Below are 25,169 nucleotides of genomic sequence, written 5' to 3'. Positions count from 1 at the left end.
AAATTCAACCTCCAGTAAACATTCCCCAGATCTGAAACAGGGTCTTGTCAATGGTCCCAAGGATGCTTCCAACCTAATAACGCAGGACCTGCTGCTTGTTAGAGATGCTCGATGTGGAGGGTCGCTTGGAAAGGTACCGTCTTTTTTCGCTCTATACATCAACTGCGAGGACTGTCAGCAATTGGTTGAATAAGGTTTTCAAAAAGACTCACGAAGAACCACATGCTCGCTGAAATGCCCGTCGCTGCTACACGGTAGAACAAAGGAGCTGGATGGATGTGAATTGGATGTTTGCCCGCCATTGGTTTGCCTGCCATTGCTCTGTCAATTCTGTCAGCCACGCGCAAATAGTGGGTTCTCCATGTACTCACGATGGCGGACTTAAAGAAATAGTCCTGACTTGAGTCCCTGAGTGTGCTGTCCTCTGTTGGCGTCGGGTTAGGTTCGATTAGGATGGTCCAGAGTTCGAGGTCGAGCGACAGCGAGATCAGGATAATTGTAAGTCCGCTCCGGCGCTAAGAAGCTCACTCGGGGGATTGCCTTGCAACTATTGTGAGCAGTGTTTGGTGAATGAACGGCAGTCGCATCTTGCTATTGTCCAAGTACGTATGGTACTATTGTTCGAACTATAATACGATGCGCAAGACTTTTGTCTTGAGCCGTTTTAACCCCCCTCTGATGTTGTCTCCTTCGATCCTTCTCCCTCCTTCTCAACACTGGAACCTTCAAAGGACGAACTGAGACTGGGACAACCAACTCGCAGCTTGCGCACCTCACTTCAGTCACTCCACCAACTTACACACTCTCAGCTCAACTGAAAGATGGAGACTCCTGCTCATCAGCCAAGTCCGCCCGGCGACTTTGTTGCTTTCGCCAGAGAACACGCTCGACCTCAAACCCGCTTCTTGGGCTGCTCGAGGATTACTGACTACGAAGTACTAGGCAAGTTGGGAGAAGGGACATTCGGAGAGGTTCATCGCGCAAAATCGAAGAAGACAGGGGCAGTGGTTGCGTTGAAGAAGATCTTGATGCACAACGAGAAAGATGGATTCCCTATCACAGCTCTTCGAGAGATCAAGCTTCTCAAGCTCTTGTCACACCCGAACATTCTCAAGCTGGAAGAGATGGCAGTTGAACACCACTCGAAACCCGCCGATAAAAAAAAACGAGCGATTATGTATATGGTCACACCGTACATGGACCACGATCTCTCTGGCCTTCTCGAGAACCCCGGCATCACACTCACAGAGGCCCAAATCAAGTGTTATATGTTGCAACTGTTGGAAGGCTTGCGGTATCTTCACGACAATCACATCCTGCATCGAGACATGAAGGCTGCAAATCTCTTGATCAACAACAAAGGCATTCTACAGATTGCAGATTTTGGCTTGGCTCGTCATTACGATGAACCTGTCCCGGTCGCTGGGCGCGGAGGCGGAGAAGCCCGTCGTGACTACACATCTCTTGTAGTTACTCGTTGGTACCGACCTCCCGAGCTTCTCTTGCATTTGAGAAAATATACGACTGCTATAGATATGTGGGGGGTTGGGTCGGTATTCTCAGACGTCCTTCTAGTTCAGCCACTGACGTTTCAATAGATGTGTGTTTGGAGAGATGTTAACTGGAAAACCAATTCTCGCGGGAGACAGTGATGCGAACCAGCTCAAGATAATTTTCGAATTAGTTGGTACCCCTACGGACGAGAATATGCCAGGATGGAAGTCTTTGCCAGGCGCCGATGGCTTGAAGTTTCTACCGCATCTGCCTACTGTTGCACAACGTTTTCGAGAGGCTGGCTCTGGCGCCATTTCGCTTCTGAACGAGTTGCTCAAACTGGACTGGAGAAAGCGAGTCAATGCGATTGATGCATTGAAGCATCCATACTTCCGCAATGCTCCACTACCCGCAAAGGCTGGAGATCTCCCGGTCATGGAAGACTCTCACGAGTTGGATCGCAGAAAGTTCAGAGGCCAGAAGGCCGCTCCTCCACCAGCTCCGAAAGGGGGAACTGTGGGGATGGGCGCTGGCAATTGGGGAGGTGAACCGACAACAAATGGCCATGGGGGATTTGGAAATGGAGACAACTACGGATATCGTCAACAAAATGGCGGTCGCTACCCACCTCACGGCGGTCATCGCAACGGGATCCCTCCACCACCACCGCAAGAGGAGCGTAGACGAGCATGGGAACGACACCGCGACGACAGACCAGATACAAGATTGCCACCTAGACCTCCGCCAGCAGATTATTCAGCCTATGATGGAGCGAGGGAGCGTCCAGATGGCTATAGATCCCGGTCTCGTGATCTCGACCGTGATCGGGCTCCTCCAAGAAACAGAACTGGCGCACCATCTATCGACACGTATATCCCAAGCTACGGGCCAGACAGCGGAAGACGAGACGATCGCCCTCCAAGGAACGATCGATCTTCGAGAGAACGAGATGACCGCCTTCCGCGAGACGATCGACCTTCAAGAGATGATCGACTTTCAAGAGAAAGAGATGACCGCCCTCGAAGACGCGATGACCGAGATGAGCGTCGTCACGAGAACAGAGATAGAGAGCGGGACCGGGACAGGCTCGATTACGATGAGCGCAGTAGAAGCGGACGAACCCGAAGTCGCAGTCGCAGCCCAGTTCGTGATCGCGAGCGAGACAGAGTCAGGGAGAGAGAACCTTTGGAGAGAACTCATGATCGGGATCGAGACATGTATCGTAGATGAATATGGTCAGATGATTTGGGGATGTTCTCCGTGTTTTGGTGGGAGCCTAGGGAGGCGTGAGAGAGACTTGCGGTTGGCATTTGATTGTAATGGCATGGTAGGCTCTGGATTGGGCTGGAGTTGTCTTTTATTTGCAAGGCGTTAAGGTTCAGGGCACTGAAGATAAAGATGGCATGGTATGATCCTGGATTGGAGTTCATGCAGGCGCATACAGTTGAGGGGAAATTGAAAAGACATGTAATTAGGATCACGTTTGCTTAAATTCTAGATTCAAGGAATTCCGTCAGTTATCGTGCCACCCGTGTCATGCTTGGAGAATCATGGAGTCACTTCTGCTGCATCACTCGAATCCACGATTATTCATGCTCATGCGGTAATCCATTGACTGCAATAACTTTACGCTCTACGCTGTGTCGATGCAATAAGAAGACAAGGACCCGCTCTGCAATGCTTTATCCCTTGCTCCAAACTCCGATCTATGCTAAGCATCACGCTACACTATCCTGTGCATCTTCTTCAGGTTTGGGTTTCGGTGGCGGTGTTAATCTTCAAATCATCAGCTATGGGTACGATCAGACTGCATACGAAGACTCACTTTAGTAACTCGAACTCGCTATACTTCCTCAAATACTTCGCACCGCGCCGGTAGGCTCGTAGGACATCTTCTGGTTGCTTGAGGATGAAGTTCCTCAGGTCGATGAGTTGGGTGACATGGGAGGAGTCGTGGAACATGGGGTCGAAGACGAGGATGTTCTTGGAGCCATCTGCTTTTCGTTCAAAGCCGACGATAGTCATAGAATGGCCTAGAACAAATTGAGAAAATGGCATTTGAGGATGTGATGGAAACATACCTGGATGTTGAAAGTAGATGGGAGGTAAGGATGTACAGCGGACTTTGGGGTTGTAATCAGCGCAGCCGTTGACGAAGTATTGTTCAACCGCGTTGAAAAGAAGGTCATATGCTGGTCTGGAGTTTCCCTTGGGCTTGAGACCTTGCGCATCGCATCTAAGTTCGTTGAGCATAGGAAATGTTGTTCTGGGAGAAACTGTACTCACGCTATGCCTAAACAACAAAACATTGCTTGTGCCTAATTTGAAGAGTCAGGACTAGAAGGTATTGTTTGAGAATTAAACAGGAACTGGAACTATGGCTTTTCAACTTACATCTGGAGTTCCAATATACTTTCTTGTCCCGCGGATTCCACCGGTTTCGATACGACCTTGAGCGTTGATGCCAAGATCCCACGCCTGCTCGATGTTTTCTTGAATATCAAAAATGCTTGGAATCTTCCCTTTGAAGTGCTCATAGCCTTGAGATTCAGCCCCAATGATGTAGGAACATATCATCTGGATGTTTCGGTAACCACAAAAACCACCTATTTCTGTCAATGGAAATATCGAGAAGTAGGCTGATTCATTGACCCTTACCCTCTCGCTTTAATTTCGACACATGCCTGACTGCTGGGTCGCACAAATATGCAAATTCCACATACACGTCTTGGTCAAGAAGCCGCTCCAGGACTGGAATGATACCAGGTGCCATGTTGTGGCGCCATCTGGCCTTCCTCATGTTGCCATGGTTGTCAAGCCTTGCTCCAGACTTATACGCACCGTCCTGTTCTTGAAGTAGCTTGACCAGCCACGATGGCATCTGCTTCTCATGTGCATGAGGACCAAGTTCAGATTTCTACCAAAGCATTAGCTTCACGTGACGAGGAACTACAAAGTATCAATTGAGAGAGACTCGCCCCTAACCGTCGCCGATTACTCTTCGAGGACGATGGCGCGGCTGTCTTTGACGAGGAGTCTGGCATCTTCAGAAGGCTTTTCCAAGTAGCTTTCGCGACGGCCTGTCGATCGGAGGAGGGACTCTCAGATTCTGGCCGTTCATTGACGTCTTCCAGATTCCGGAGGGCATGGGAAAGTTTGGTATCGAAAGCTGCTCCGATTTGAGGCTCGAGCTTAAGTCTCTTCGATGAACGACTTGACTGATCATCCCCAGAGTCTTGCTCCACCTCGTGCATCTCGACGTGACTCTCAAGCTCTGTCAAGAGCAGGGTCTCACCACAACCCTCAACTGTGCAGTTGGCGTAACGGTCATCCTGTTCACCATCGAGTGACATCAGTGCTGCAATGCTGGCATCGTCTTTGACAACGAATGGAGACTCTCCATCTTCCGGATGCACTGTTTCCAAGTGCAGCTGCGAGAGCCTTTAGCAAGGGATGTCACATCCGTATTAAAATATGAGACGGGATATCACCATGATCTGATAATCGCCATCTGCTTTTATGCCACAGAATGGGCAGGACATTGGCCCTTCCTCCTCCATGGCTACTGTTACGCTGCTGTGGGTCCTCAGCTTCGCCCAGAGCTGGTCGCGCCTTCGAGAGGCGTTCGCGTCATTCAAGGGAGGCAGCGCAACTGCGGCCAGATTACCGAGGGTCGCAGAGTCCTTTGTTTTATCTGTTTTTTTCGATAAAACACTCCTGTTCGTCCTTGAGGTTGATGACTGGTGCCTTCTCTGTTGTCGGCGTGGCGTGCCATGCCACATCTTCGCTTAAATTTGATTTAATCGGGAAGCCACCACTGGGACATCCTTCAGAGAATAATATGGGGCAGTGAATCCAACTATTACCTCTTGGTAACGTCTGGCAATTGCTTTGTAGGAAAGCAGTTCATTGCACGATTTAGTCCGACAATTCCGTTATGTTATGGACTTTCACCGAAACTGGAAGACTTTCCATGAGCTGGCACTCCCAAAGCTGATCCTCCCCAAGCCTTGGTTGCAATGTTAGAAGGCTCAAATTTGGTTTTATTAATGACATATAGGTTCTGTTTGTTCGATTGATGTTGCAACGCTTCTTTTATGACTCTCGTGATCGTTATCAACGAATGAAAAAACATCCCCATAGTCCGCAGTGAACAATAACATAGCTGCCTAACCTTCAGTAAATACTGCAACAATTACTTGTGACTACCTATGATTCACAACTCTTACAGGGGCTTATATTGTCGGCCACGTCCCTCCACTCGCCCCTTTCTCCCATAACTTTACTAGCAAATATCTCGCCTCCACCCAGACACTCAAGCATCCAACCTCATAGGGAAACACAGTACCACTACATCGAAGCCACATTTACGCAATACTAAATCAAGCACTGACAAAACACAAGTAAGCGCCCACAGGGCAGCTACACTTCCACCCCAGAACAACCATGTGTCGCGATATCGTCGCAACCTACAAAACCTGTCCTTGCCGCCACGAGAAAATCACTCTCTGCAACGACGACCTCCAGAAGGCTCCGGTGAAGCAGTTCAGGCAATGTAAGGAGGAGTACTACTTCAAGTGCGGGCGCAAGCACGGCAAGAAGGTCATCAGAGAAGGATGCTGCGAATGTTGTTCTTCGAGTTGTGAAGCAGTCTAGTATGAGAGATTTTGACGGAGGACGGAGGACGGATGTGAAGGTGGAGGGTGGCGAAGTATGTACTCGTGAATTCTCAAAAGCCAAAAAGAGATTTGCGCGTTGAACTTTCGTGGGAGCAAAAGGGGACGGGTTGGAGATGGGGCTCGGGCTATGGATTGCAGACAGATTCGAAGGGACCGTTCTTGATGTGATTCATGGAGTTAACATCTGTATCTTCAACTGTGGTTACTTCCATAGAATAGTCAATGGAAGTGGACTTCCTATCTCCCACAGATCCACGCCCGCCACCACATGTCCTACGTCCCCGTTCATTGCAAGCGAATCGAAACTTCGCTTGTAGGAATACAGAAAAGGATAGATAAGGACTATAAAGAGCAAAATAGACAGCTATTGCACAAGCAAATCAGACACTTCTCAGTTCTTCTCCAATTCGTAATCAACTTTCTCGAATTAATCTCAAAAGAGTTGGGTATCCTTGAATATGTCATAAATCTGATCGTAACAACAGCAAAGGTTGTCTCAAAATACTTCCATGCCCATTTCCAAACGCCACTTCCAATTCTTGGTGCCTTTAAAACAACAGTCCCCTCATTACTTGCCGGAGGAGATATCCCCATTGAACTTTTTCATGGTTCTTATGCTCTCCTCGTCAGGCACATCAACTTCAGGGATACCCTCGTCGCTCGGTTTCATTCCCACCAGTGTCTTGATTACAAAGCCCATCCCTTTGGACTTATGTTTATCCATGGCTATAGCCTTCATTCGGGTCTCAACAAATCTAACGATTTTTCTAACATCTTCTATTTCCCAACCCATATGTTCTGTGAGAGGGCGAAGCGAAGTCGCCTCTATGCCATTCAACATTGTGACCAAGAACCATTTCCCAGTGTTTTGGTCTTCTGGGCTTTCAGGCCAGGCTCCCGTCGGTATGGTCCTTTCCGAAACACTCACATCCACAAATCCAATTTTTCTGAGAACTTCCGGATTGAGATGAGCGTCACCTCTTGGCCTGCCAGATCGCCTGGATGCCTCGTTGAGTGCAGCCAGCCACGCCGCTGCATCAGGGCCGTCACTAAGATAACTCATTAGCCTAGTATGGTTGTCGAAGTCGAGAATTTCGATCCAGCCCCCTTTTTTCAGAACCTTGAATGCCTCTTTGTATATGCGTTGCCAATCCATGAAAGCCCCCTGCATACTGCGTAGATGCACAAGATCGAAATCGTCTTCCCAGGTCCATTCTTCGTCTTCGGCATCGTCAATTTGGAAAAAGACGTTCGAGGGAGCCGCGTCTGGCTGAATTTTCGCGATATCTGTACCAATTACCTCCGCATTTGGAAATTCATCCCCCATGTCCATTGCCCATTCTCCTGTGCCCGTTCCAATGTCTAGGATCTTTGTCGGGTTATGGAGAGGGACTGAGGTAAGGCGGTTGTCGAAGATCTTCTTGAAGATCTCATGAAGCATTCCTTCTCGGTCTTGCTCTTCTTCGTCATTTGGCTTGTAGTATTCCCCACAGTATCGCCTTCCGTAGATTGTGAGATACTCTATATCCGAATCACAAAGTGTTCGAGTTGAATTTCTGAAAAGACGTTAGCAATTTTGTCCGAAGCCAGCCATCAATACCCACACTGTATCATTGTCGCTGTGCGGCTGGTGGAAAAGAGTTCGAGCAGGAGCTCGGTTCCGCATCCTTTCGACATCCTCCTCGAAATTGTAGAGAGCTTCATTCTCACCCATTGGATCGTCGTCGGGCACAAGAGGTACAGCTGCCAGATTGTTTGGCAGTAAGCCCTCCAAAGCATTGACTGTCTCTCCCTCCCCCTCCATCCCAAGTTGTTTGAGGTGTATATGTGCTTGCCAAGTTTAGACACAACCAATGCAAGGATGTGTGGCCAGAATTTTGCTCCTAAAAGGCACTCTGATTTGGAAGTAGAGTGGGAGGGTATCATGACCACAACCAGCTAAGTTCCAGACGAGGAGGGGACATCGAGGACCATTGTGAGCCGTATCGTTGCTCTTGATTAACAGGGATGGCACTGGTCCGCGACGCCAGAAGGAGGGGGAGAGCTTTGAATTGAATATTGTGAGGAGCGGTGACCCGGACGAGGAAGGAGACGAAAGGCCACGGCAGAAGAAAAGAAGGGCATCGCGGGCTGCAGGGCGTTGCATTGGCCCATCCAGGTTGCAATGAACAGGCTTTGACAGGCTAAATTCAGGTCCAGACGCCCGGATTGTTCCCAATGGCTGGTTCGCCTGGGGGGAAGGATCCCGCGCCCCTCCACAAACCAGCACATCGGTTCATGGAAGAAACTTTGTTCGAATGAGCGCACAGCAGAGCCTAGCGGGCCCAGCATCTGTTCCCAAGCTACCAAATGATATGCATTTCCCGTCTCAACCCGGAGGCTGGGCAAAGCAGTGAAACCTTGCCATTCCCGGAGATTGGCGATGGTGGTTCTTGGGTCCTGGACTTTACCCCCACTCTGGAGACGGTGAGTTGTCAGTGTACTGGAATTAACATCCAACGAGCGAGTTTCCCACGGCTGTCGAGGGCCCACTCATGACTGACAGCTGGTTTGGCTGTCTGCAATGATGAGAATACTGCAGCGCGCCCCCATGCTTCCTCTTGCGGTTTCTGCATGAGGAAAAGGCTGCTCGGTGTTATTTCCCCGCCTCCCTATTTGCTGGGAAGCTTCGTGCATGCGCTGGTGGACAATAATAGCCTGCACCTGCTTTGCTTTCCTGCATGTAAACGTGGTGGTAGCTTCGCTTTCCCGCTTCTTTTCACATGATAACAACGCTTTCCAGTTTGTGATCTCTCGGAAAGTGGCTGCAGAAGGTCTTGGGTTTCCCTTTGTATTGCCCCTGTCACTCGTGTGCGGCTGCAGCTTTTCACATTCTCTAGATGCTACCATAACTCACTTCAATCCCGGGCCTAGCCAAGCCAGGACTCGTTACTATCCAACGCCATCCAAAAGGGAAATTTTATGAGTACATGAAAAGGAGATGCAATAACAATGTTTCGTTCCGTCTCTGCTCGCAGCGACGTATTGCATGACTGCATACTCCGTCACGTGTAGCCGTCTATTTCAAACCCCTATGCCTTCACTGCTTGTGGTCCTGAACTGGTCTCGTCAATCTTTCTCTTCTTGGCTAATGTCATCTGATCATCACTGTCGATAAGCATGCTTTCGTGGATATCCTCAATCGGCTCCTCGCTAGCAATCACATCCGTTCCAGCTACAGTAGGGAATGGCGTCAAAACCTTGGTGATATCGCCCCACCATGACTCGCCGAATCTCTTATACCAATCAACTGTGATGGCCATTCCTTCCGAGAAACTAGTCTTCTGCTCCCAGCCCAGCTGTCGCAACTTCGTTCCGTCAACGGCGTATCGATGGTCGTTGAACGGTCGGTCAATTGTGTGCTTCACCCATTTATGAAGTTGTTCTTGGGTATCATGCGGGATATTCAAGTATGTTAGAAGCTTCGAGCACAATGTCAAGTTGGAAATCTCGTCGTAGGATCCAACATTGTAAATTTGATCCATTGTGCCCTTGTGTAGAATTGTGTCGAACGCATCGGCTGCGTCACCAGCAAAGAGGTATCTCCTCGTGGGAGTTCCATCACCGTGCAGGACAACTGGCTGTCGCCGATGGAGAAGCAAGCTAAATTTGGGAATAATTTCTGACAAGAGATTAGTAATTCAAACTCAAGTAAGGGGTTGCTAGTCTCACTCTCGGGATACTGGTGCGGGCCGTAGACATTGTTGCTGCGTACAATGATCACAGGAAGTTTGAAACTCTTCTGGTAGGAATGGACGAGCATCTCAGCTGCCGCCTTGCTTGCTGCGTAGGGATTCGTGGGTGCTAGAATGCTGGTCTCCAGCAAGTCATCCGCATCGTCTCGAACTTCTCCGTAAACCTCATCTGTTGAAATATGGATGAACTTTTTGATGCCAACCTTCTTGGCACTCTCCAGCAGAACATGTGTGCCATATACGTTTGTGTGTGTGAAAGCATACGAGTTTCCGAAGCTCAGGTCGACGTGAGACTGCGCGGCGAAGTGGAAAATTGTATCAATCTTGTGTCGTTCTAGACAATCCATAACTTCTGACGGGTTCGTGATGTCGCCATGGTAGAATGAAAAGTTTCGTTTATCGTTCAGGACCCGAGTGTTATTCAGAGAGGAGCAGTAGTCGAGTTTGTCGAAGGATACGATATTGTATGCGTTAGGGTATGTCAGTGTCAAATGTCGTACAAGCCAGCAAGCGCTATGGTTGTTAGAATCTATTCTTGTGACTTCGGCGTATTTTACTTACATGAAGCCAGCACCACCTGTGATCATAATATTCTTTACATCTGGCAACGGCTCGTACTTTGTGGTCCCAATCAGCACTGGCGCATCCTTCCAAACGCCGAAATCTTCAAAAAACCGATTTGGCCGTGACGAGGCAGCTGTTGCAATACTTGAGTCAGCGGCTGCATCTGCAGGACGGCAGAACCTAGGACGTACCAGTTGCTCCACTCGTGCCGTTCGTTGCTGGCATAGTGGTCAATTGATCTCGTAAATGGCTATTTGAATGAGTGGATAAACGCCTTCTCGGTGTCGTCAGTTGGACAGCGCCGTAAAAAGATTGGTGAAGTTGTGCAGAGTGCAGGGAAACCTACGGCCAGTCGCAAGGGGGCGGTCTGTGGAACCTATTTAATCCAGCTGTCGCTTAAAAAATGCATGCCTTCGCAGGTAGGTGGAGCATGTCAATTGCGTAAACTAGTCAAGACATCACATGCGTTTCTGAATTTACGAGAATGCTATCTACTTGTAATCTTAAATCGGGAGTCGGTCGTCCATTCGCATTTCAAGTTCAATGGCTACGGACTTCACTCTCATCCCAGTGTTTCCTGCTGGTGCGTGTAGGTAAGGGACCTAACGAGGCTGCCCCTCGTGAGCCCCAGTCGCACATGAACTTCGTATTTCTCTTCCAAGCCTTTTCTATCCCTTGACTCGACGGGTGTGCATCGCATACGGGGATCACGATGGTTGATAATCACTTGGATTGTCAAAATCACTTATTCCTTTTTTGCGGCTTCTGGCCTGTCGATTTGGACCTGCCGAGGCTGTGCACCTACCCTTGCTGGAATGAGACCTCACGATTCAAAAGCTGGGTCGCGGTGACATCTGCGCAAGGGAGGAAAGGTGCTGATTATTGCCTGGCAGCCTTACTTGTGAAGCAGGGTGGGGCCGTTGCCGTTGCCAGGGTCAGGATTTGGTTTGCATTTCTCACGATGGCCCCTTTCAAGTTTGAAGGGACACGAAAAAGCACAAAGCCACAGTGATTCTGGTGAGATGGGATTGAAATGAAGTTACTTGTAGTGAACAGAATGAATGACTGGGAAGTCTCGACAACAGCTCGGGAGTTGGAACAGGGAACGCCCCACGGTGATCCACTGGTGTCGTCGAGAAGTGACGCCAACGCTGTCGCTGATCAGCCGAGACGGGACCCCTTTCTTGACCGTGTTTGAGCTTGGAGGCTGGGAGTGGGAGCCTCTTCATTATTACGCACGAGGGGTGTGGGGATGTGGACAGGAAGTTGGAAATCATAGATCGTACCACCATGGCAAGACTCGGATTCGGACGAGCCCTCAGCACTTCAGATTCAGAGCTCCAGAGGCCTACGGAGGTAATTCGAGACGGAGCGCTAGCCTCTGCAGACAGAAGCAGGGAGGACAGAAAATATGATCTGGGGCGTAAATCCGCGTACTTAACTCGTAACCTCGTAAATTCTCTCCAGGCGGTGGCCCCCTTCCCTCCTCCCTCACCTCCCCCCTGCAAGTTCTCAGCTGCGGCGCGTTTCCTAAAAATGTACGAGTACGCAATGTAATGATGGCCCAGGCTAGCGCCACGCCTCCCGTTATGACCACGCACACCTCTCTCCTTTGTTCGTTCGTTCACAACTTCACAACTTGGGATGTCGTAAGCCTCCACTATTCTAAACTTATTCGCATCCCCCCCCACCCTCCTTTCTTTCGTGTTCTCAATCACGTCCTGTCCCTTCAGCAACAATGGCCGAACGATCAATTGACCGCGCGCCCTCCACCAGCTCTTCCGTCACCGAGGCAGAAGCATATGATGAGAACGAGAAGCATGGCACGCTAAGCGAAACAGAAGGGGGCTTTGTCAAGCTGAAGTCTCCGGAAGACTTAGAGTTTGGAGATGGAGATAATGATGATGAAAGGGCGGAAATGCTGCCTGCAGAGCACGAGAAGCCAGCCCAACCTACATCCGAGGCTTCAGTCAGATCATCTTTCATATGGATGGTAGTCAACACATTGGCAACGATCGGCATCGTGAGTTCTACAGTCCCAAGAGCCTCTCGGAAGGCATCGGAAAGGCCGCTAACCTATGGATGCTCCAGGTCTTCACGAACAAAGCAATCTTTTCGGACCCTACCCTAAAACTCGCCCAACTGACCTTCGCGGCCTTCCATTTCTTCATAACATGGCTCACACTATTTACTCTATCTCGTCCTCGATTTGCGATGTTTACACCAAGACGGGCTGCAATTAAGGAAATCATCCCTCTGGCAGTTGCGATGTCCTTGAACGTCATCCTTCCGAATCTGTCTCTCGCCTTCTCGACCGTCACATTCTACCAAGTCGCACGAATTCTACTTACACCAATGGTAGCCCTCATGAATTATGTGCTATACAAATCGACGCTCCCTCGAAATGCCATATACGCTTTAATCCCGGCTTGTATCGGTGTTGCCATGGTCTCTTATTACGATTCGCTACCCAGCGCGGATGCAAGTGTAAAGACTACCAGCAGCTTGGGCGTCATCTTTGCATTCTCGGGGATTTTTGCAAGCTCTCTTTACACAGTCTGGATTTCCAGCTATCACAAGAAGCTTCAGATGAACAGCATGCAATTACTCTTCAACCAGGCGCCGCTTGCATCTTTCATGCTGCTCTATGTGATTCCGTTTGTGGACACTTTCCCAGTATGGACCGAAGTTCCCATAAACAGATGGGTCATGATTATGATGGTTCGTATTCCTTTCTCTCCAACCGCTCGCTGGTTACCAAAACTTGCGATTTCGTGTATGCAGAGCTCGGCTGATATTGATTCTACACCTAGTCTGGCATGTTCGCCTGCATAATCAATATGTCCCAGTTCTTCATTATCGCACAAACAGGTCCTGTGTCCAGCACTGTTGTTGGTCATGTGAAGACCTGTTCCATTGTGGCTTTAGGTTGGCTCACATCAGGTCGTGCCGTTGGAGATAAATCCGTGATCGGGGTTTTCGTTGCCGTTGGAGGCATCATTTTGTGAGTTTACGCCCCAATGGGGTCACTCGGGACTTCTTGTCATATTTCCTTCTTTCTTCAAATCATTCGAACATCTATTATTCTGGGCAGATTTGTCGACACTTCCTGCACAGTTATCACCACCATTCCACTAGGCCTTCACTAATACCAAGATAGGTACTCAATTGTGATGCTTAAGCACAAAGCCCAGCAATCGAAGTCGTAAACCAGGTCCCACAAAAATATCTTCGACCGTGGCCGCGCCCTCAAGCTGGCCTCGTTTCGTTTCAGAATCATCGCACGTGCGCGCTTACCACGCGTCCCTGGGCATATCATTCATCCATAAACATCTCAAGACGAATGTGCTACAAGCTAGCATCCCAAAATATTACTTGTATAAATTTACAGGGGATCTGCACTGGCGCTCAACTTATTTCCAGGAAATGGCGAATTAAGAATCTTGGCTTTCTAAGGAGATAGCAGCGTGAAGATAGACAGGAATGACACACGTCCCATACGTGGATTTTTAGAATAGAATTGCTTTTGCTTGAGAATCAAGCCTTTTCTGCAACGGGAGAACTCCTTGGATTGTCTTGAATTGCTTTTCGATGGGTCTGAAACATTGAACATTACGGCCTTGACTGGACCGGAAAGGGCATTCTTGGTGTCAATGCGGGAATGGATTCCTGATATCATGTCTTACAACACAAAAGTGTCTTGCAATAATCAACGCGCAAAAGCGGTATTTCATTCAGATCTCATCTATTTTATGTACGCATTTAGTTACCCCAGATCCAACGCCCCCCATTCTATCAAGACACAAGGGGTATCCGCCCCTCTTCTCTTCTCAAATTTCCTGAACTCCCAGCTCCCATAAATTTCCCAGGAAGAAAGTAGGAACCCAAATGCCAGGCTCCTGATACTATGAGGAAGTCGGACATCCTTCAGATGATAGTACATAGTGTGATGGACCGCGTGTGCAAGATTTTTGCTGCTCTTGCTGTCCAGATATGTGATTTTGTGTGAACGCGGGCTTCTACCAAGGCATTAAGCCTGCAGGAAGTATGGGGTATTCCTCTCCGTCGATGATTTCCGTTTCGCCGAGATCAGGATACATCCCATCCCAACCTTGCTCTGACCTCTTCCAGTTGCTGTGACAGTCGCCTGGAACGTACTTTGCAGCATCCATTTTGAGCATCATTTTGACCTCAGGGCAATAGCCCCAAATGTGCTTTCTCATCGCTGGGGTTCCCCAGATGCCGTTGTGTAGCGTGTCTCCACTGCCGCCGGTGTGGTAACCCATGGGCTCATAGAATCCATCTCGCCAGTCATCAATCCCCTTGATCAAGTCCCCAGCCTTCGTAGGATCTTTGATCTTGCCCTTCCATTTGCCTCCAACCTTCTCCCCCTCGCCGCCAAACATCTCCCCACTGAATGTCAGACTGGCCGTCCCGTTCGCAAGCTTCGCTCCCGGTCGGTGGCCCAACCGATCCGTAAGCCAAACATCCTCTGGCTCGGAATTTGGAAGCCTCGTCTGATATCTCAGAACTTCAATAATCCTGCTCACTCTCCGTAAACTTAGTCCTCCATTGCCTCCGAACCTTCCACTCGGATTCCACGGTGCTCCAACCCAATCGTACTCCAGCCAGTTATTCAAGCTCTGCCTGCTATTCGCACAGAGCATGCTATCAGTCTGGAACACCAGCAGCCACTCCGCAGGCTGCAGCACCGTCTCATAAAGCCATAATGTCGTCAGGAACTTCGAGATCTCCTCCTGGCTCCCTGTCGTCATATTCGCGGGGATATATGTTAAATCGAGCTTCCCGCTCGCAACGTGGTTCCGAATCGCTCGGCTGGTGTTCAGGAACTCGACAGACTCCAGAGAGCCCATGAAGCGGAAGCGCCAGTCCGGGGGCACGACGGACATGAAGTGTATCATTAGGGGTGCGAGGATCGGGTTCACGCGGTTCTCAATGAGGAGGGCTACTTTGGAGGCGTTGTAGGGTGAAATGTCGGGCGAGCCATACTCGAGGCTTATAGAAGGGACTCGGGGGAGTGATGGACTCGGCATTGAAGGGCGGAGGAGGATGGAGCATAAAATACTGCGTTCCCTTGTTAAATTCTTGAATGTGCGACAATGAGCAAGAAAGAGGAACACAACAAGCTTCGAACGGCAGTTGATGGGGGACATCGAGGTCTAAAGAAGAGGGAGAGCATACAAAAATATCAATACAGCGCCCGCAGCGCGCATTCGTCGCGTTGTCCTTGACCAGCCGGTCAAGGCCGCGGATTTGATGTATTCCCAGGCATCCTCAATCGTCATCTCGGACGCTGAAGATACCATGATTACGAATATTATGGCTCTTCAGCTCTGAGAGTAGATGGATTGGCGGAAGCAGACAAGTCAATGCCGGCAGAAGGAGAGTGGCGCCACTTGAAGTGGAGGTTGGAGAAGCATTCGGAATGGCAGATGAACGACTGCGAGCTGATAAGTTGATGGCCTGAGAGGTCACCGCTGCGGCCTAAGGTTGTGATGGTGGGGCCCGCTTGGCGGGGGAAGTGGCTCGCTGAAAACAGGGGCATGCAGGGTAGCCCCTTTTTACCGCTATCGAGTCCGCGAACTATTTAAATTTCCACCTCCAAACGGTAATTTGCAAATCATTGCCGTGGCCAGACCTCGAGAGAGCGAATGACTACGTACTGGTTTACCGCCCTTTCCTTCTCTTCTCACGGCCCGAGTCACGGCGAACTTGAGGCTCAGCGTCGCTGTGAAGAAGTCAGGAGAGGGCTGTGTTCGATCCATCAACGAATGGCATGAGCTGTTGCCCGTTCAAAGGACTTCCAAATGTTGTCGAATGAACAGACGTATCGGTAGCGAGTACGCGGCTTTTCCAGTGACATTTGCAGAACTCCCCAAATGAACACCGAAGGGTTGCAGCAGGATTGCAGCGCTAACATCTCGAGGGCCGGCGGAAACACTCCCTCCCTGGCTTGGGGGCTGGCTTGAAACGAGCAAATCATATTCGTCTAATATCTGTAACACCGAAATGTCATCATTCGTCATTGCCTGCTGTATCAGCTTGTACGAGGGGTGGGGAGAATTTGTGTGCTCGATGCCCACAACTCGACCGGAGACTGTTACCTTCGTGGGGCTACTGGATAATCCATGAACTTGAAGCGTCGTTTCGGCATAACAATTCGGCAAGCTACTCGGAGTCCGGATCGTCTGCATAAGGTGCCAAGAGAGAGAGAGAGAGAGAACGAAACCGTCGTGCTGGCTCAACTCCATATCTTCAGTTCCATTCAGTAATTCGAGATTCAAGATTCAGGTTGTTCGCATCCGAGTATGTACGAAGTACGAAGTACTGTAGTTGAGCTGGCCTGCTTGGCGTCTCCACCTGGCCTGTTACAGGGGTAGAAAACAGGCCACGGCCAGTTACAACTTCTAAGGCATCAAATATTCTTTCACTTTCGTTATGCTTTCCCGTCTATATCAATGATATATAATACACAGAACCTAGAAATACATTTCTATATCGTTACTGAAACGTTTCCAAGGTGTTCCCAATGCGGGGGCTCCTACGGCCCTGGTACACTAGCCAGTTCTTAGAAACAAGTGATTTTCGGGCATGAAAGGCCAGGCCAGCTACGCTAAGAAAATAACCTTCCTAAGCCCTGCAACAGGCCAGTTGGGCTGCCTGCCTTTCGCTTCCGAACTCCAGCCCCATGCTCCGCACGATTTACGCTGCGTATAAGGGGGTCAATATATCAAAAGCTTAAATCTCCTTCGACATCAGCCAGTCTTTTCCTCTTCTTTTCTTGGGCACATAGCCTGAACTACCACGTTCCAGTCTTCGCAAGAACCAGTTTTGAACAGTGCTGCTTCCATCTCAGCCTAACGATTAGAGTCACATCATTCAGCAGCGGTTCTGCTGATCCGAAAAAGCGTGGTGATGGCGTTCCTAGGGAAGAGCCCAGCTGGGGCTTTTCTGATGGAGGTCCTGACGCGTCGAGCGATGTGTCTAGAATCTGGAATGTGTGATCTCAGATCAAGGTTCAAACGTGCTTCAGCCAAGCCTATCAATTCTCCAGAGCTGAGACATCGGAAGGTGTTAGAGGAGTCAAGCTTCACGGATCCATTTTTCTAACTCTCTTTGCGCAAACGCGGTGTGGATACCTTGGTGACCTTTTGCTCAGATCTCAAGTGAGAAGGATGGGACAAAGGGTTCCCCGAAGGTGTGGGCCATGTGGCTCTAGTTGTCTGTTTCCACGCGTTTGGATAATTCCGTATCTTCAAATCTGAGACCAACTTAACTGCTCTTGACAAGCTAGTGATAGTGGCTCTCAATCCCAGGCTTCCCTTTTCGGACTCGCTGTCGATCTGGAATTCATCCCTTCTGTTGCTTTACACAGGTCGATGAAAATCATAATTCCATTTTCAGTCTTCGATTCGTTCTTCTTTACAACACACTCACTGTACGAACGGCGCCGATATCAAAGGCTACCTCTCACGCGGGAAAGATTCGGGTTGGATGATGGGGCAATAATTCCCCAAGGACTATTGGTATTTCATATATTACCACGCAGAGCACAACGACGTGAGTTGGAGGGCCACTGACCATGGCCTTAATCAACACCATTGAAGAACGCCGCCGCAAATCACGAAATATCCTTCTCTCCGCTTTCCTCATTCTCCTCTTCCTCTGGACCGTTAAGCTGTGCTTCCCCCAAAGTACAATTCTCAACGTGTACTCCCAGCATACTGAATCCATTTCAACGAGCGCACCCCCACCACAACAATCGACCACTAATAAAGGGCAATCGGCATCGCAGACCGGGAACAAAATCAGTCTGGAAAGCGGTAGCTTCAATGGCACACTTGCTACCAAAGCGGCAGTCATTGTCGAGACACAATTCCGCACCAACCTCATTCCTCTTGTCCTACACTTCAGCGGCGTTCTTGGGCCCTCTTGGCCCATCCTCATATACACATCTATGGAATCGGTAGGCCAATTCTCGGCATCTGCTGCATTGAATAGATACTTGAAGTCCGGCACGGTTCAGATTCGTATGCTGCCTCAGACAGTGCTCTTCACCAACTCGGACTCTGTGAACGAGTTTATGACGACGAAGTGGCTCTGGGAGGATTTAGCACCAGCGAAACATATCTTGATCTTCCAGAGCGACAGCATGCTGTGCGCGAACGCAGCCCGAAGCGTGGACGACTATTTTGCTTATGACTTTGTCGGGGCGCCAGTTGCGAAGAATTTGGGAAAGGGATATAATGGGGGCTTGAGTTTGAGGAAGAGGAGTACAACTCTCAATATACTAGAGAAATGGGATTGGCAGAAGACGAAAAAGGAGGGCGATCGGTTTGAGGATCAGTGGTATTTCAACAGGTATGTTTCTTCAGAGGGTTGTGGAGAGTTTCATAATCCTGATCTGACTTTGCGTGTGACAGGATGACAGAAATACAAAAAGAGGAACAGAAAGAAGGCATCCAGCCGGAGGAGGAAGGAGCTATCAATCTGCCAACTATAGAAGTCGCCAGGACATTTAGTGTGGAGACGATCGACTACCCGCACCCTCTTGGTGTACATCAAGTTCACATGTGGCTAAAGGAGCAAATGCTAAGTTTGGATGAATGGTGCCCAGAGTACAAGCTTTGTTCAGAGGGGTAAATTGAAGATACCTCTTCATGAAGGAAGGATTATTTTGGAAAGCATTCAGCGGGGTTATTGCATGGTATTGGAGTTTGGAGTTTGGAATTTGGAATTTGGATGGAGTTTCCTGCGTCAACTTGCAAAATTGAATGAAAACATCCCTATACAGTTTGCATTTTTGATATCTGGTTGTAAGGGATGTTGAATAGCAAGGGGGTAGGAAGTGATGTGCAAACATTGATAGATTCGCAATTGAAAGGGAGAGACATTGTCTCGGTGCAGCACCTTGCAGAAGATTTCACACAGCGTTGAAAATGCTCTGGGGGAAGATCCGATAGCAAGAACCCCCTTTTTCCAATGATCTGGGATATGACGGCGTTCCCGCTCAGGGGATCTAGAGCGCTGTTATGGGACGAAAAATATAGCGTCCCATCCGATCGGATCAACTAAATTTACAACAATGTTTACTGTAATCTAACCAGGCTAAAAAGCTCAGCCCCATGCCGCGACGACGCTTGGATCAGCGCGGACAGGGGGGCGCAATATCCGCCCACGCTCGCGGAGCAACTAGGAAACCTTGACCCTGCCAACGCCTGGCTCGTACCCGGCAGCGAGTCGCGCAAGATCACTACCGTTTTTCGACGTTTCGAAGTCTTCCTCAATGATAACAAACTTACCGCCGGAGCAGAAGATTAGTCTGCCAAATATGAAGAACAATACAGTATGAATATACCCAGAAAACATTTCTCAGGAATGCCTTAGGTTCGGGTCAACGCCTCCTGTCAAGAATCCGAAAACATCCCTACTTTGACCCTCAGGACTTCGAGCACGCCGGGTCTGCGGCCTTGGGCACAATGTCAACCTTACATAGTACGCCCAGCCCGTTGGGCAGCGGAATTTTTGCCATTACAAGGACAAGAATACTGCTAGTCGCATCTCTTCTAGTAACGTGAGTGGTCTCGCCTTCAGCTGAAGTCTGGAAACTGACCGTGTCAACGCCCGAAGATGGACAATCGCATACCTCCTCCCTTCATACAAACAATCCATCCGAGAGGTTGCGAAAGATACATATAACGATGCCATCCAGCATTTGCCAGCCGTCAAAGTCGACTGGCACCCCAAATACGACCCCAAGGCTCAATTCAATGCCACGAAGGTCGCTCTCCTGATCGAGGCCCGCCCGATTCCCCATCTCGTCCCACAACTCCTACATATGATATCGGTGGTGCCACACGACTGGAGATTCGTTTTCATAGGTTCGAATAAGAGTGTGATCAGCGTCTCTCGAAGTTTTGCGACGCAATTTCAGGAGGCGAACGGGAAGCTGGATTTAGTGGTACTTCCCAAACCATGGTCGATCGAGAGCAAAGAACTTGTTTACAGGTTACTCACCGACGTTCGCTTTTACGATGAGTTCTTGCCAAATGTGGAGTGGCTCTTGAAGTTTGAGGCTGATGCCATTCTGTGTGCTCGATCCGATGACAGTCTCAACGACTGGTTGGACTATGACTGGGCTGGAGCTCCAAGGTAAGCCAAGATGCTTTGCATGTGCTATAAGGAGCTGCTAATGGCTCCTAGGACTGCTGACGATAGATTTGCTGGCAATGGAGGCCTTTCACTTCGAAGAGTGTCTGCGGTAAAGAAAATCTTGAATTTCCAATCCAGATACAACGACACAGAACCGGAAGACGAGTGGTTCGGCAAGAGGATCACTCTCCTTCCCGGTGCCAAGGTTGCCAGTGGAGTCCAAGAGGATCATTTCGCTGTCGAAGACATATGGCATGCGAAGCCTATGGGATACCACGTCCGAGCAGATAACCTCGCGGATGATGTTTGGAGGGACCCAGTTCGGAGGAAGAGCAACTTCGACTACTGCCCTGAGCTTTCAATGGTTATGGACATGAAACTTGAGCAAGAGCGTTGCGAAGGTGATAATAAAATGGGCGAGATTCTGGACGAGGCTGCCCAGCGGCTGGCAGCCAAAGACAAAGCTGCCACTGCCGCGAGGCAAGCATCTAGATGATATTTGCAATAGTTTGCGAGTTTTAAGCGACCTTTAGATTTGTATGAATGAAGATGAGATGGGAAACATGACACCCCATAGCTGGCGTTTTGGGGAACTGGGGATTGTGCCTCTTTTGGAACTTAAGGAAAACAAACAGGAAGAAGCAGAGACAACTAAGGAATCAAAGAGATATCAAAACAAACACAAGAAAAGCTGACCACTTCTGTTCATTGCTCCTGCCCTTCCTGATGAATACAGTGCAGTACTTGGGTTGAAATCTGTTAAGGTATGATTTGACCAAGGTAATTTTGTATCAACCCCATATGGTCTTTGGGGTTGACCAAACTCTCACGAGAGAAGAATACCAGGAGACGTGTAGATTAAAGAAAAACTGTTCAAAATGTTCTTGGGGAATCAAGTATGTTGTGTTGGACAGGCTAAAGCTAATTTTTTGTTTAGCCGTCAGAGGCCGAGAATGCCACCGCTTAAAAATAGAGGAGGATGCTGTGAGACATCAATTCCCAATATTGTGTTTCGCGAGACAGAAAAAGGAAGAGAAGCATGGAGTCAGAGAGGAATATCACTAAAATGATGGATATTTTGATATTTTCTTTCACTTCAAGCCACACGTTCACTGCGCTGAAAAGAAATCGCGGGTTTTCAAGGGAGGTGGCCAGGCAGCGCTTTTGACATTGCTACCTAACCCCAAAAATGAACTTCAAGAACGGAGAAATCCCAAGCCCGAGAAAAAGACAAGATAAAAATAAAAGAGAGAGAACTGGACTCTTTCTTCAAATATTCTCAACCAAAAAACCCCTTAGCAAGTCCAGCTTTCCTTAGGCTAAAGGCCGCCGCCACTTACGCGCTAAAGTTAACCAAGTTCACAGCCTTGTCACCCGAAGAAGGGATTTCAACCCGACGAACCTCATGCAACTGCACCCGCAAGTCTCTCCTTTAATAACCAAGAGACGAGCGACAAGTGAGAGCCATGCCTGCACCATCTAAGCAGCGCAAAATTGCGATTGTCGGCAGCAGGTCGGTTGGTGAGTGGCTCTCTCTTCCCTCATCGCTAGATCACGTTCACGTTCGCTTTTACTGATGTTGGACAAGGGAAATCCTCGCTCACTGTGCAGTTCGTGGACGGCCATTTCGTGGAAAGCTACTACCCCACCATCGAGAACACCTTTAGCAAGGTCATCAAGTACAAGGGGCAAGAGTACGCCACTGAGATCATCGACACTGCCGGGCAGGTGAGTTGAAATTTTCCCTGGTGACCGATCAGATCACCTGAGCCGGCTATTGCTGTCTCGATATAACGGAGGCTGACAGAAGCGTGGGGTAGGATGAATACTCCATCCTGAACTCGAAACATTTCATTGGGATCCATGGCTACATGCTCGTGTACTCGGTTGCTTCGACACAGTCCTTTGAGATGGTCCACGTTATCAGAGACAAAATTCTGAATCACTTGGTAAGTCTAACCTAATCATCACATGCACCCTATTCCTACCTCTGAGTACTGACTTACTTAGGGCTCGGAATGGGTTCCTATTGTCATCGTGGGGAACAAGAGTGACTTGCGTCCAGATCAACGTCAAGTCACTGTTGAGGATGGCAAAGCTTTGGCTGAGAAGTTCAACTGTGCCTACACCGAAGCAAGTGCACGGTACAATGAGAATGTCACCAAAGCTTTTGAGCTTATGGTTGGACAAATCGAGAAGCAGCAGAACCCAAATGAGCCAGCTGGTGGGAACAAGTGCCAAATCATGTAGAGTGGAGAGTCGAAGATGGCAAGACTTGATTTTGTGTTTTCAGGTGGGCAGCTGCTTTCTGTAAGGTGTTCGGAGAGGGTCACTTTGCAGACTTTCGGCGTTAGGGCATCCGTTTTGAATTTACAAGAGCGATTGGGATACAGGAACCGAGTCTCTTGTATTTGAATTGTCAATGTACAAGCCGTGGCAAGCTGAATCTGACATGGCACGTGATGCAGCCTGAATGAAGCCTGCAGGGGATATTTTAGCGCGCCAACCCCTCGCCAACCCCACCACCAGCGAGGAGGCTGTGAAATATTCCTGATTCAATAAATCCGCGGCTCGTAACCACCCAACCCAACCGCCCACACCACCACTCTTTGAAAGAGTACACCAATTTCCAACATGCTTGACGTCTTCGACTTCATCGTCGAGAAGGGCGGAGACCCTAAGAAGATCAAGGAGTCCCAGAGACGTCGTTATGCGCCTGAAGAAGCGGTGGACGAAGTCATTGCCCTCTACGAAGATCACCGAAAGAGTGAGTCAAGTCCTACGATTGTCCCACAGGAATTTTGCGCTGATTCAGTGTGCAGCTCAATACTCAGCAACACAAATCAACACAAAAATCAATGAGATCCAAAAACAAATTGGTGTCAAGAGAAAGGCGAAGGAAGATGCGGACGACTTGATGAAGCAGAAAGTGGTGCTTGAGAAAGAAAAGAAGAGCTTGATCGAATCCGCCGCTGAGAAAGAAGTCATATTAAAGAAGAAGATTGGCACGATTGGCAACATTGTCCATGACTCTGTGCCCGTAAACAACGACGAGGTATTTCAGACACGCGACGGGAGGTAGACAGGTCTAATGGACTCTAGGACTTCAACGCTGAGCAGCGAAAATGGGCGCCCGAAGGTGTCAAGGTGGAGAAGCGCGACGTACTCTCACATCACGAGGTGTTGACAAGACTGGATGGCTACGACCCGGAGCGAGGAGTAAAGGTTGTTGGACACCGAGGATATTTCTTGCGGAAATGGGGGGTCTTCTTGAATCAGGCCTTGATCAATTACGGCCTGGAGTTCCTTGATGCGAAGGGATACACGCCGCTGCAGACACCTCAATTCATGCTGAAGGACTACATGGCGAAGACTGCTCAATTGGAACAGTTCGACGAGGAGCTCTATAAAGTCATTGATGGTGAGGCTCAGAATGACAAGTACCTCATTGCCACTTCAGAACAACCAATCTCTGCTTTCCATGCGGATGAGTGGCTTGTAGCCAAGGATTTGCCGATCCGGTAGGTATCCAGCACCACTTACTCATCATAATTGCTAACCTGTACCGAAAGATATGCTGGATTCAGCTCATGCTACCGAAGAGAAGCTGGCTCGCATGGCAGAGATGCATGGGGAATTTTCCGAGTTCATCAGTTCGAGAAAGCAAGCATAAGTCAAACATTTTGATATTGGTGCCAAGGCTGACAATCTCGAACAGGTAGAACAATTCGTCCTTACTGACCCAGAAAAGTCATGGGAGATGTTTAACGAAATGATCGCCGTCTCGGAAGAATTCTACCAGTCTCTTGGAGTACCATATCGTGTCGTCGCTATCGTCTCTGGAGCACTAAACAACGCTGCTGCAAAGAAATATGACCTCGAGGCTTGGTTCCCCTTCCAGGGCGAGTACAAGGAACTTGTCTCTTGCTCAAATTGCACGGATTACCAGTCCAGAGCACTTGAGATCCGTTACGGTGCGAAACTGCAGACTGAGATTCGGAAGAAGTATGTTCATGCACTGAACTCAACACTATGTGCCACCGAGAGAGCACTTTGCTGTTTGTTGGAGAACTTTCAGACTGAAGAGGTGAGACCTGATCTGATCTACTTAGGTGGGTCACTCAATGACTAACGCACGAATAGGGCTTCACTGTACCAGAGCCACTCCGAAAGTACCTTCCCGGCGCCCCTGAATTCATCCCATTCACCAAAGACCTCCCTAAAGACACCACCTCCCAGAAGGCAAAGGGCAAGGTTGACAAGGCACCGAAGCCGAAGGTCGTAACTGCCGGAACTTCGCCTAAAGAGGCAGAGGAGAAGTTGAAAGACCTCAAGGTATAAGGGGGTGAGATTTGTGGAGAACAAAATTAGCAACTTGTAGACGAGCGGCTTCGATCTTGCCAGTAATGTCAAGATCATGTCGCATGAAATCATGACGCGGCGAAAACGGATTATCAGGGCCAATGAACTAGAAAGATTTCTTGAGTCTAGACTCTTTGGCACCGTTACCTCTGTGCACTTCGAT

General features: G+C 49.1%; 12 protein-coding genes across 12 annotated transcripts; 6 read left to right on the top strand and 6 right to left on the bottom strand.

The window, feature by feature from the left end:
* Nucleotides 1–47: 47 nt before the first annotated feature.
* K444DRAFT_520284 (uncharacterized protein) lies at nt 48–302 on the bottom strand (the record flags this gene model as incomplete). Its single annotated transcript, XM_024874038.1, has 3 exons — nt 48–91; nt 138–162; nt 213–302. The coding sequence occupies 3 exons, from the start codon at nt 300–302 to the stop codon at nt 48–50; spliced, it is 159 nt and encodes a 52-aa protein (XP_024742022.1).
* Nucleotides 303–821: 519 nt separating this feature from the next.
* K444DRAFT_520549 (Pkinase-domain-containing protein) lies at nt 822–2,724 on the top strand (the record flags this gene model as incomplete). The annotated part of the gene is made up of 2 exons (XM_024874050.1): nt 822–1,549; nt 1,599–2,724. 2 exons carry the CDS (start codon nt 822–824, stop codon nt 2,722–2,724), a joined length of 1,854 nt encoding a protein of 617 aa, XP_024742021.1.
* Nucleotides 2,725–3,315: 591 nt separating this feature from the next.
* Nucleotides 3,316–5,054, bottom strand: K444DRAFT_640772 (DUF1671-domain-containing protein; the record flags this gene model as incomplete). The annotated part of the gene is made up of 7 exons (XM_024884530.1): nt 3,316–3,527; nt 3,576–3,730; nt 3,781–3,812; nt 3,889–4,100; nt 4,153–4,411; nt 4,473–4,925; nt 4,986–5,054. 7 exons carry the CDS (start codon nt 5,052–5,054, stop codon nt 3,316–3,318), a joined length of 1,392 nt encoding a protein of 463 aa, XP_024742020.1.
* Nucleotides 5,055–6,741: 1,687 nt separating this feature from the next.
* On the bottom strand, nt 6,742–7,839 carry K444DRAFT_640771 (putative Demethylmenaquinone methyltransferase; the record flags this gene model as incomplete). The annotated part of the gene is made up of 2 exons (XM_024884529.1): nt 6,742–7,729; nt 7,778–7,839. 2 exons carry the CDS (start codon nt 7,837–7,839, stop codon nt 6,742–6,744), a joined length of 1,050 nt encoding a protein of 349 aa, XP_024742019.1.
* A 1,126-nt stretch (nt 7,840–8,965) lies between these two features.
* Nucleotides 8,966–10,826, bottom strand: K444DRAFT_582810 (putative rhamnose biosynthetic enzyme 2). Its single transcript, XM_024877809.1, has 4 exons — nt 10,663–10,826; nt 10,469–10,604; nt 9,885–10,420; nt 8,966–9,834 (listed from the first exon to the last, which is right to left on the bottom strand). The coding sequence occupies exons 1-4, from the start codon at nt 10,694–10,696 to the stop codon at nt 9,245–9,247; spliced, it is 1,296 nt and encodes a 431-aa protein (XP_024742018.1). The 5' UTR covers nt 10,697–10,826; the 3' UTR covers nt 8,966–9,244.
* Nucleotides 10,827–12,089: 1,263 nt separating this feature from the next.
* Nucleotides 12,090–14,175, top strand: K444DRAFT_608788 (uncharacterized protein). The gene is made up of 4 exons (XM_024879450.1): nt 12,090–12,494; nt 12,563–13,192; nt 13,285–13,475; nt 13,632–14,175. Exons 1-4 carry the CDS (start codon nt 12,210–12,212, stop codon nt 13,678–13,680), a joined length of 1,155 nt encoding a protein of 384 aa, XP_024742017.1. The 5' UTR covers nt 12,090–12,209; the 3' UTR covers nt 13,681–14,175.
* Nucleotides 14,174–15,919, bottom strand: K444DRAFT_582803 (uncharacterized protein). The gene is made up of 2 exons (XM_024877808.1): nt 15,674–15,919; nt 14,174–15,556 (listed from the first exon to the last, which is right to left on the bottom strand). The coding sequence occupies exons 1-2, from the start codon at nt 15,796–15,798 to the stop codon at nt 14,491–14,493; spliced, it is 1,191 nt and encodes a 396-aa protein (XP_024742016.1). The 5' UTR covers nt 15,799–15,919; the 3' UTR covers nt 14,174–14,490.
* Nucleotides 15,920–16,239: 320 nt separating this feature from the next.
* Nucleotides 16,240–16,928, bottom strand: K444DRAFT_608785 (uncharacterized protein). Its single transcript, XM_024879449.1, has one exon. It carries the CDS (start codon nt 16,741–16,743, stop codon nt 16,285–16,287), a length of 459 nt encoding a protein of 152 aa, XP_024742015.1. The 5' UTR covers nt 16,744–16,928; the 3' UTR covers nt 16,240–16,284.
* A 953-nt stretch (nt 16,929–17,881) lies between these two features.
* K444DRAFT_213928 (uncharacterized protein) lies at nt 17,882–19,423 on the top strand. Its single transcript, XM_024871108.1, has 2 exons — nt 17,882–18,853; nt 18,916–19,423. The coding sequence occupies exons 1-2, from the start codon at nt 18,075–18,077 to the stop codon at nt 19,133–19,135; spliced, it is 999 nt and encodes a 332-aa protein (XP_024742014.1). The 5' UTR covers nt 17,882–18,074; the 3' UTR covers nt 19,136–19,423.
* A 298-nt stretch (nt 19,424–19,721) lies between these two features.
* On the top strand, nt 19,722–21,340 carry K444DRAFT_582801 (uncharacterized protein). The gene is made up of 3 exons (XM_024877807.1): nt 19,722–20,066; nt 20,123–20,644; nt 20,696–21,340. The coding sequence occupies exons 1-3, from the start codon at nt 19,972–19,974 to the stop codon at nt 21,138–21,140; spliced, it is 1,062 nt and encodes a 353-aa protein (XP_024742013.1). The 5' UTR covers nt 19,722–19,971; the 3' UTR covers nt 21,141–21,340.
* A 532-nt stretch (nt 21,341–21,872) lies between these two features.
* Nucleotides 21,873–23,386, top strand: K444DRAFT_608781 (rheb small monomeric GTPase-like protein RhbA). The gene is made up of 5 exons (XM_024879448.1): nt 21,873–21,942; nt 22,010–22,165; nt 22,233–22,372; nt 22,465–22,593; nt 22,655–23,386. Exons 2-5 carry the CDS (start codon nt 22,111–22,113, stop codon nt 22,892–22,894), a joined length of 564 nt encoding a protein of 187 aa, XP_024742012.1. The 5' UTR covers nt 21,873–21,942; nt 22,010–22,110; the 3' UTR covers nt 22,895–23,386.
* Nucleotides 23,087–25,142, top strand: K444DRAFT_213817 (seryl-tRNA synthetase-like protein). Its single transcript, XM_024871107.1, has 6 exons — nt 23,087–23,411; nt 23,467–23,699; nt 23,747–24,165; nt 24,217–24,307; nt 24,363–24,731; nt 24,788–25,142. Exons 1-6 carry the CDS (start codon nt 23,279–23,281, stop codon nt 24,983–24,985), a joined length of 1,443 nt encoding a protein of 480 aa, XP_024742011.1. The 5' UTR covers nt 23,087–23,278; the 3' UTR covers nt 24,986–25,142.
* The last annotated feature ends 27 nt before the right edge of the window (nt 25,143–25,169 follow it).

The sequence above is a fragment of the Hyaloscypha bicolor genome, assembly GCF_002865645.1.
Source record: "Hyaloscypha bicolor E unplaced genomic scaffold K444scaffold_17, whole genome shotgun sequence".
In the NCBI taxonomy this organism is placed as follows: Eukaryota; Fungi; Ascomycota; class Leotiomycetes; order Helotiales; family Hyaloscyphaceae; genus Hyaloscypha; species Hyaloscypha bicolor.
This window is presented reverse-complemented; position numbering and strand designations above follow the sequence as displayed.

What these genes read in the sequence shown, in the direction of transcription:
- K444DRAFT_582810 (XM_024877809.1), bottom strand. Translation starts at nt 10,696, where the DNA reads ATGCCAGCAACGAACGGCACGAGTGGAGCAACTG. An exon ending in CGGCACGAGTGGAGCAACTG is followed by an intron (nt 10,605 to 10,662) that starts GTACGTCCTAGG and finishes GTATTGCAACAG; the next exon opens with CTGCCTCGTCACGGCCAAAT. An exon ending in CCCGCACCAGTATCCCGAGA is followed by an intron (nt 9,835 to 9,884) that starts GTGAGACTAGCA and finishes ATCTCTTGTCAG; the next exon opens with AAATTATTCCCAAATTTAGC.
- K444DRAFT_608781 (XM_024879448.1), top strand. Translation starts at nt 22,111, where the DNA reads ATGCCTGCACCATCTAAGCAGCGCAAAATTGCGATTGTCGGCAGCAGG. An exon ending in TGTCGGCAGCAGGTCGGTTG is followed by an intron (nt 22,166 to 22,232) that starts GTGAGTGGCTCT and finishes ATGTTGGACAAG; the next exon opens with GGAAATCCTCGCTCACTGTG. An exon ending in ACAAAATTCTGAATCACTTG is followed by an intron (nt 22,594 to 22,654) that starts GTAAGTCTAACC and finishes TGACTTACTTAG; the next exon opens with GGCTCGGAATGGGTTCCTAT.
- K444DRAFT_582801 (XM_024877807.1), top strand. Translation starts at nt 19,972, where the DNA reads ATGTCAACCTTACATAGTACGCCCAGCCCGTTGGGCAGCGGAATTTTT. An exon ending in GTCGCATCTCTTCTAGTAAC is followed by an intron (nt 20,067 to 20,122) that starts GTGAGTGGTCTC and finishes CAACGCCCGAAG; the next exon opens with ATGGACAATCGCATACCTCC. An exon ending in GACTGGGCTGGAGCTCCAAG is followed by an intron (nt 20,645 to 20,695) that starts GTAAGCCAAGAT and finishes AATGGCTCCTAG; the next exon opens with GACTGCTGACGATAGATTTG.
- K444DRAFT_608785 (XM_024879449.1), bottom strand. Translation starts at nt 16,743, where the DNA reads ATGGAGTTGAGCCAGCACGACGGTTTCGTTCTCTCTCTCTCTCTCTCT.
- K444DRAFT_213817 (XM_024871107.1), top strand. Translation starts at nt 23,279, where the DNA reads ATGCTTGACGTCTTCGACTTCATCGTCGAGAAGGGCGGAGACCCTAAG. An exon ending in CTACGAAGATCACCGAAAGA is followed by an intron (nt 23,412 to 23,466) that starts GTGAGTCAAGTC and finishes TTCAGTGTGCAG; the next exon opens with CTCAATACTCAGCAACACAA. An exon ending in AGAACTTTCAGACTGAAGAG is followed by an intron (nt 24,732 to 24,787) that starts GTGAGACCTGAT and finishes ACGCACGAATAG; the next exon opens with GGCTTCACTGTACCAGAGCC.
- K444DRAFT_608788 (XM_024879450.1), top strand. Translation starts at nt 12,210, where the DNA reads ATGGCCGAACGATCAATTGACCGCGCGCCCTCCACCAGCTCTTCCGTC. An exon ending in GATGGGTCATGATTATGATG is followed by an intron (nt 13,193 to 13,284) that starts GTTCGTATTCCT and finishes TTCTACACCTAG; the next exon opens with TCTGGCATGTTCGCCTGCAT. An exon ending in GCCGTTGGAGGCATCATTTT is followed by an intron (nt 13,476 to 13,631) that starts GTGAGTTTACGC and finishes ATACCAAGATAG; the next exon opens with GTACTCAATTGTGATGCTTA.
- K444DRAFT_582803 (XM_024877808.1), bottom strand. Translation starts at nt 15,798, where the DNA reads ATGGTATCTTCAGCGTCCGAGATGACGATTGAGGATGCCTGGGAATAC. An exon ending in GGCGCTGTATTGATATTTTT is followed by an intron (nt 15,557 to 15,673) that starts GTATGCTCTCCC and finishes AAGGGAACGCAG; the next exon opens with TATTTTATGCTCCATCCTCC.
- K444DRAFT_213928 (XM_024871108.1), top strand. Translation starts at nt 18,075, where the DNA reads ATGGCCTTAATCAACACCATTGAAGAACGCCGCCGCAAATCACGAAAT. An exon ending in GATCAGTGGTATTTCAACAG is followed by an intron (nt 18,854 to 18,915) that starts GTATGTTTCTTC and finishes TGCGTGTGACAG; the next exon opens with GATGACAGAAATACAAAAAG.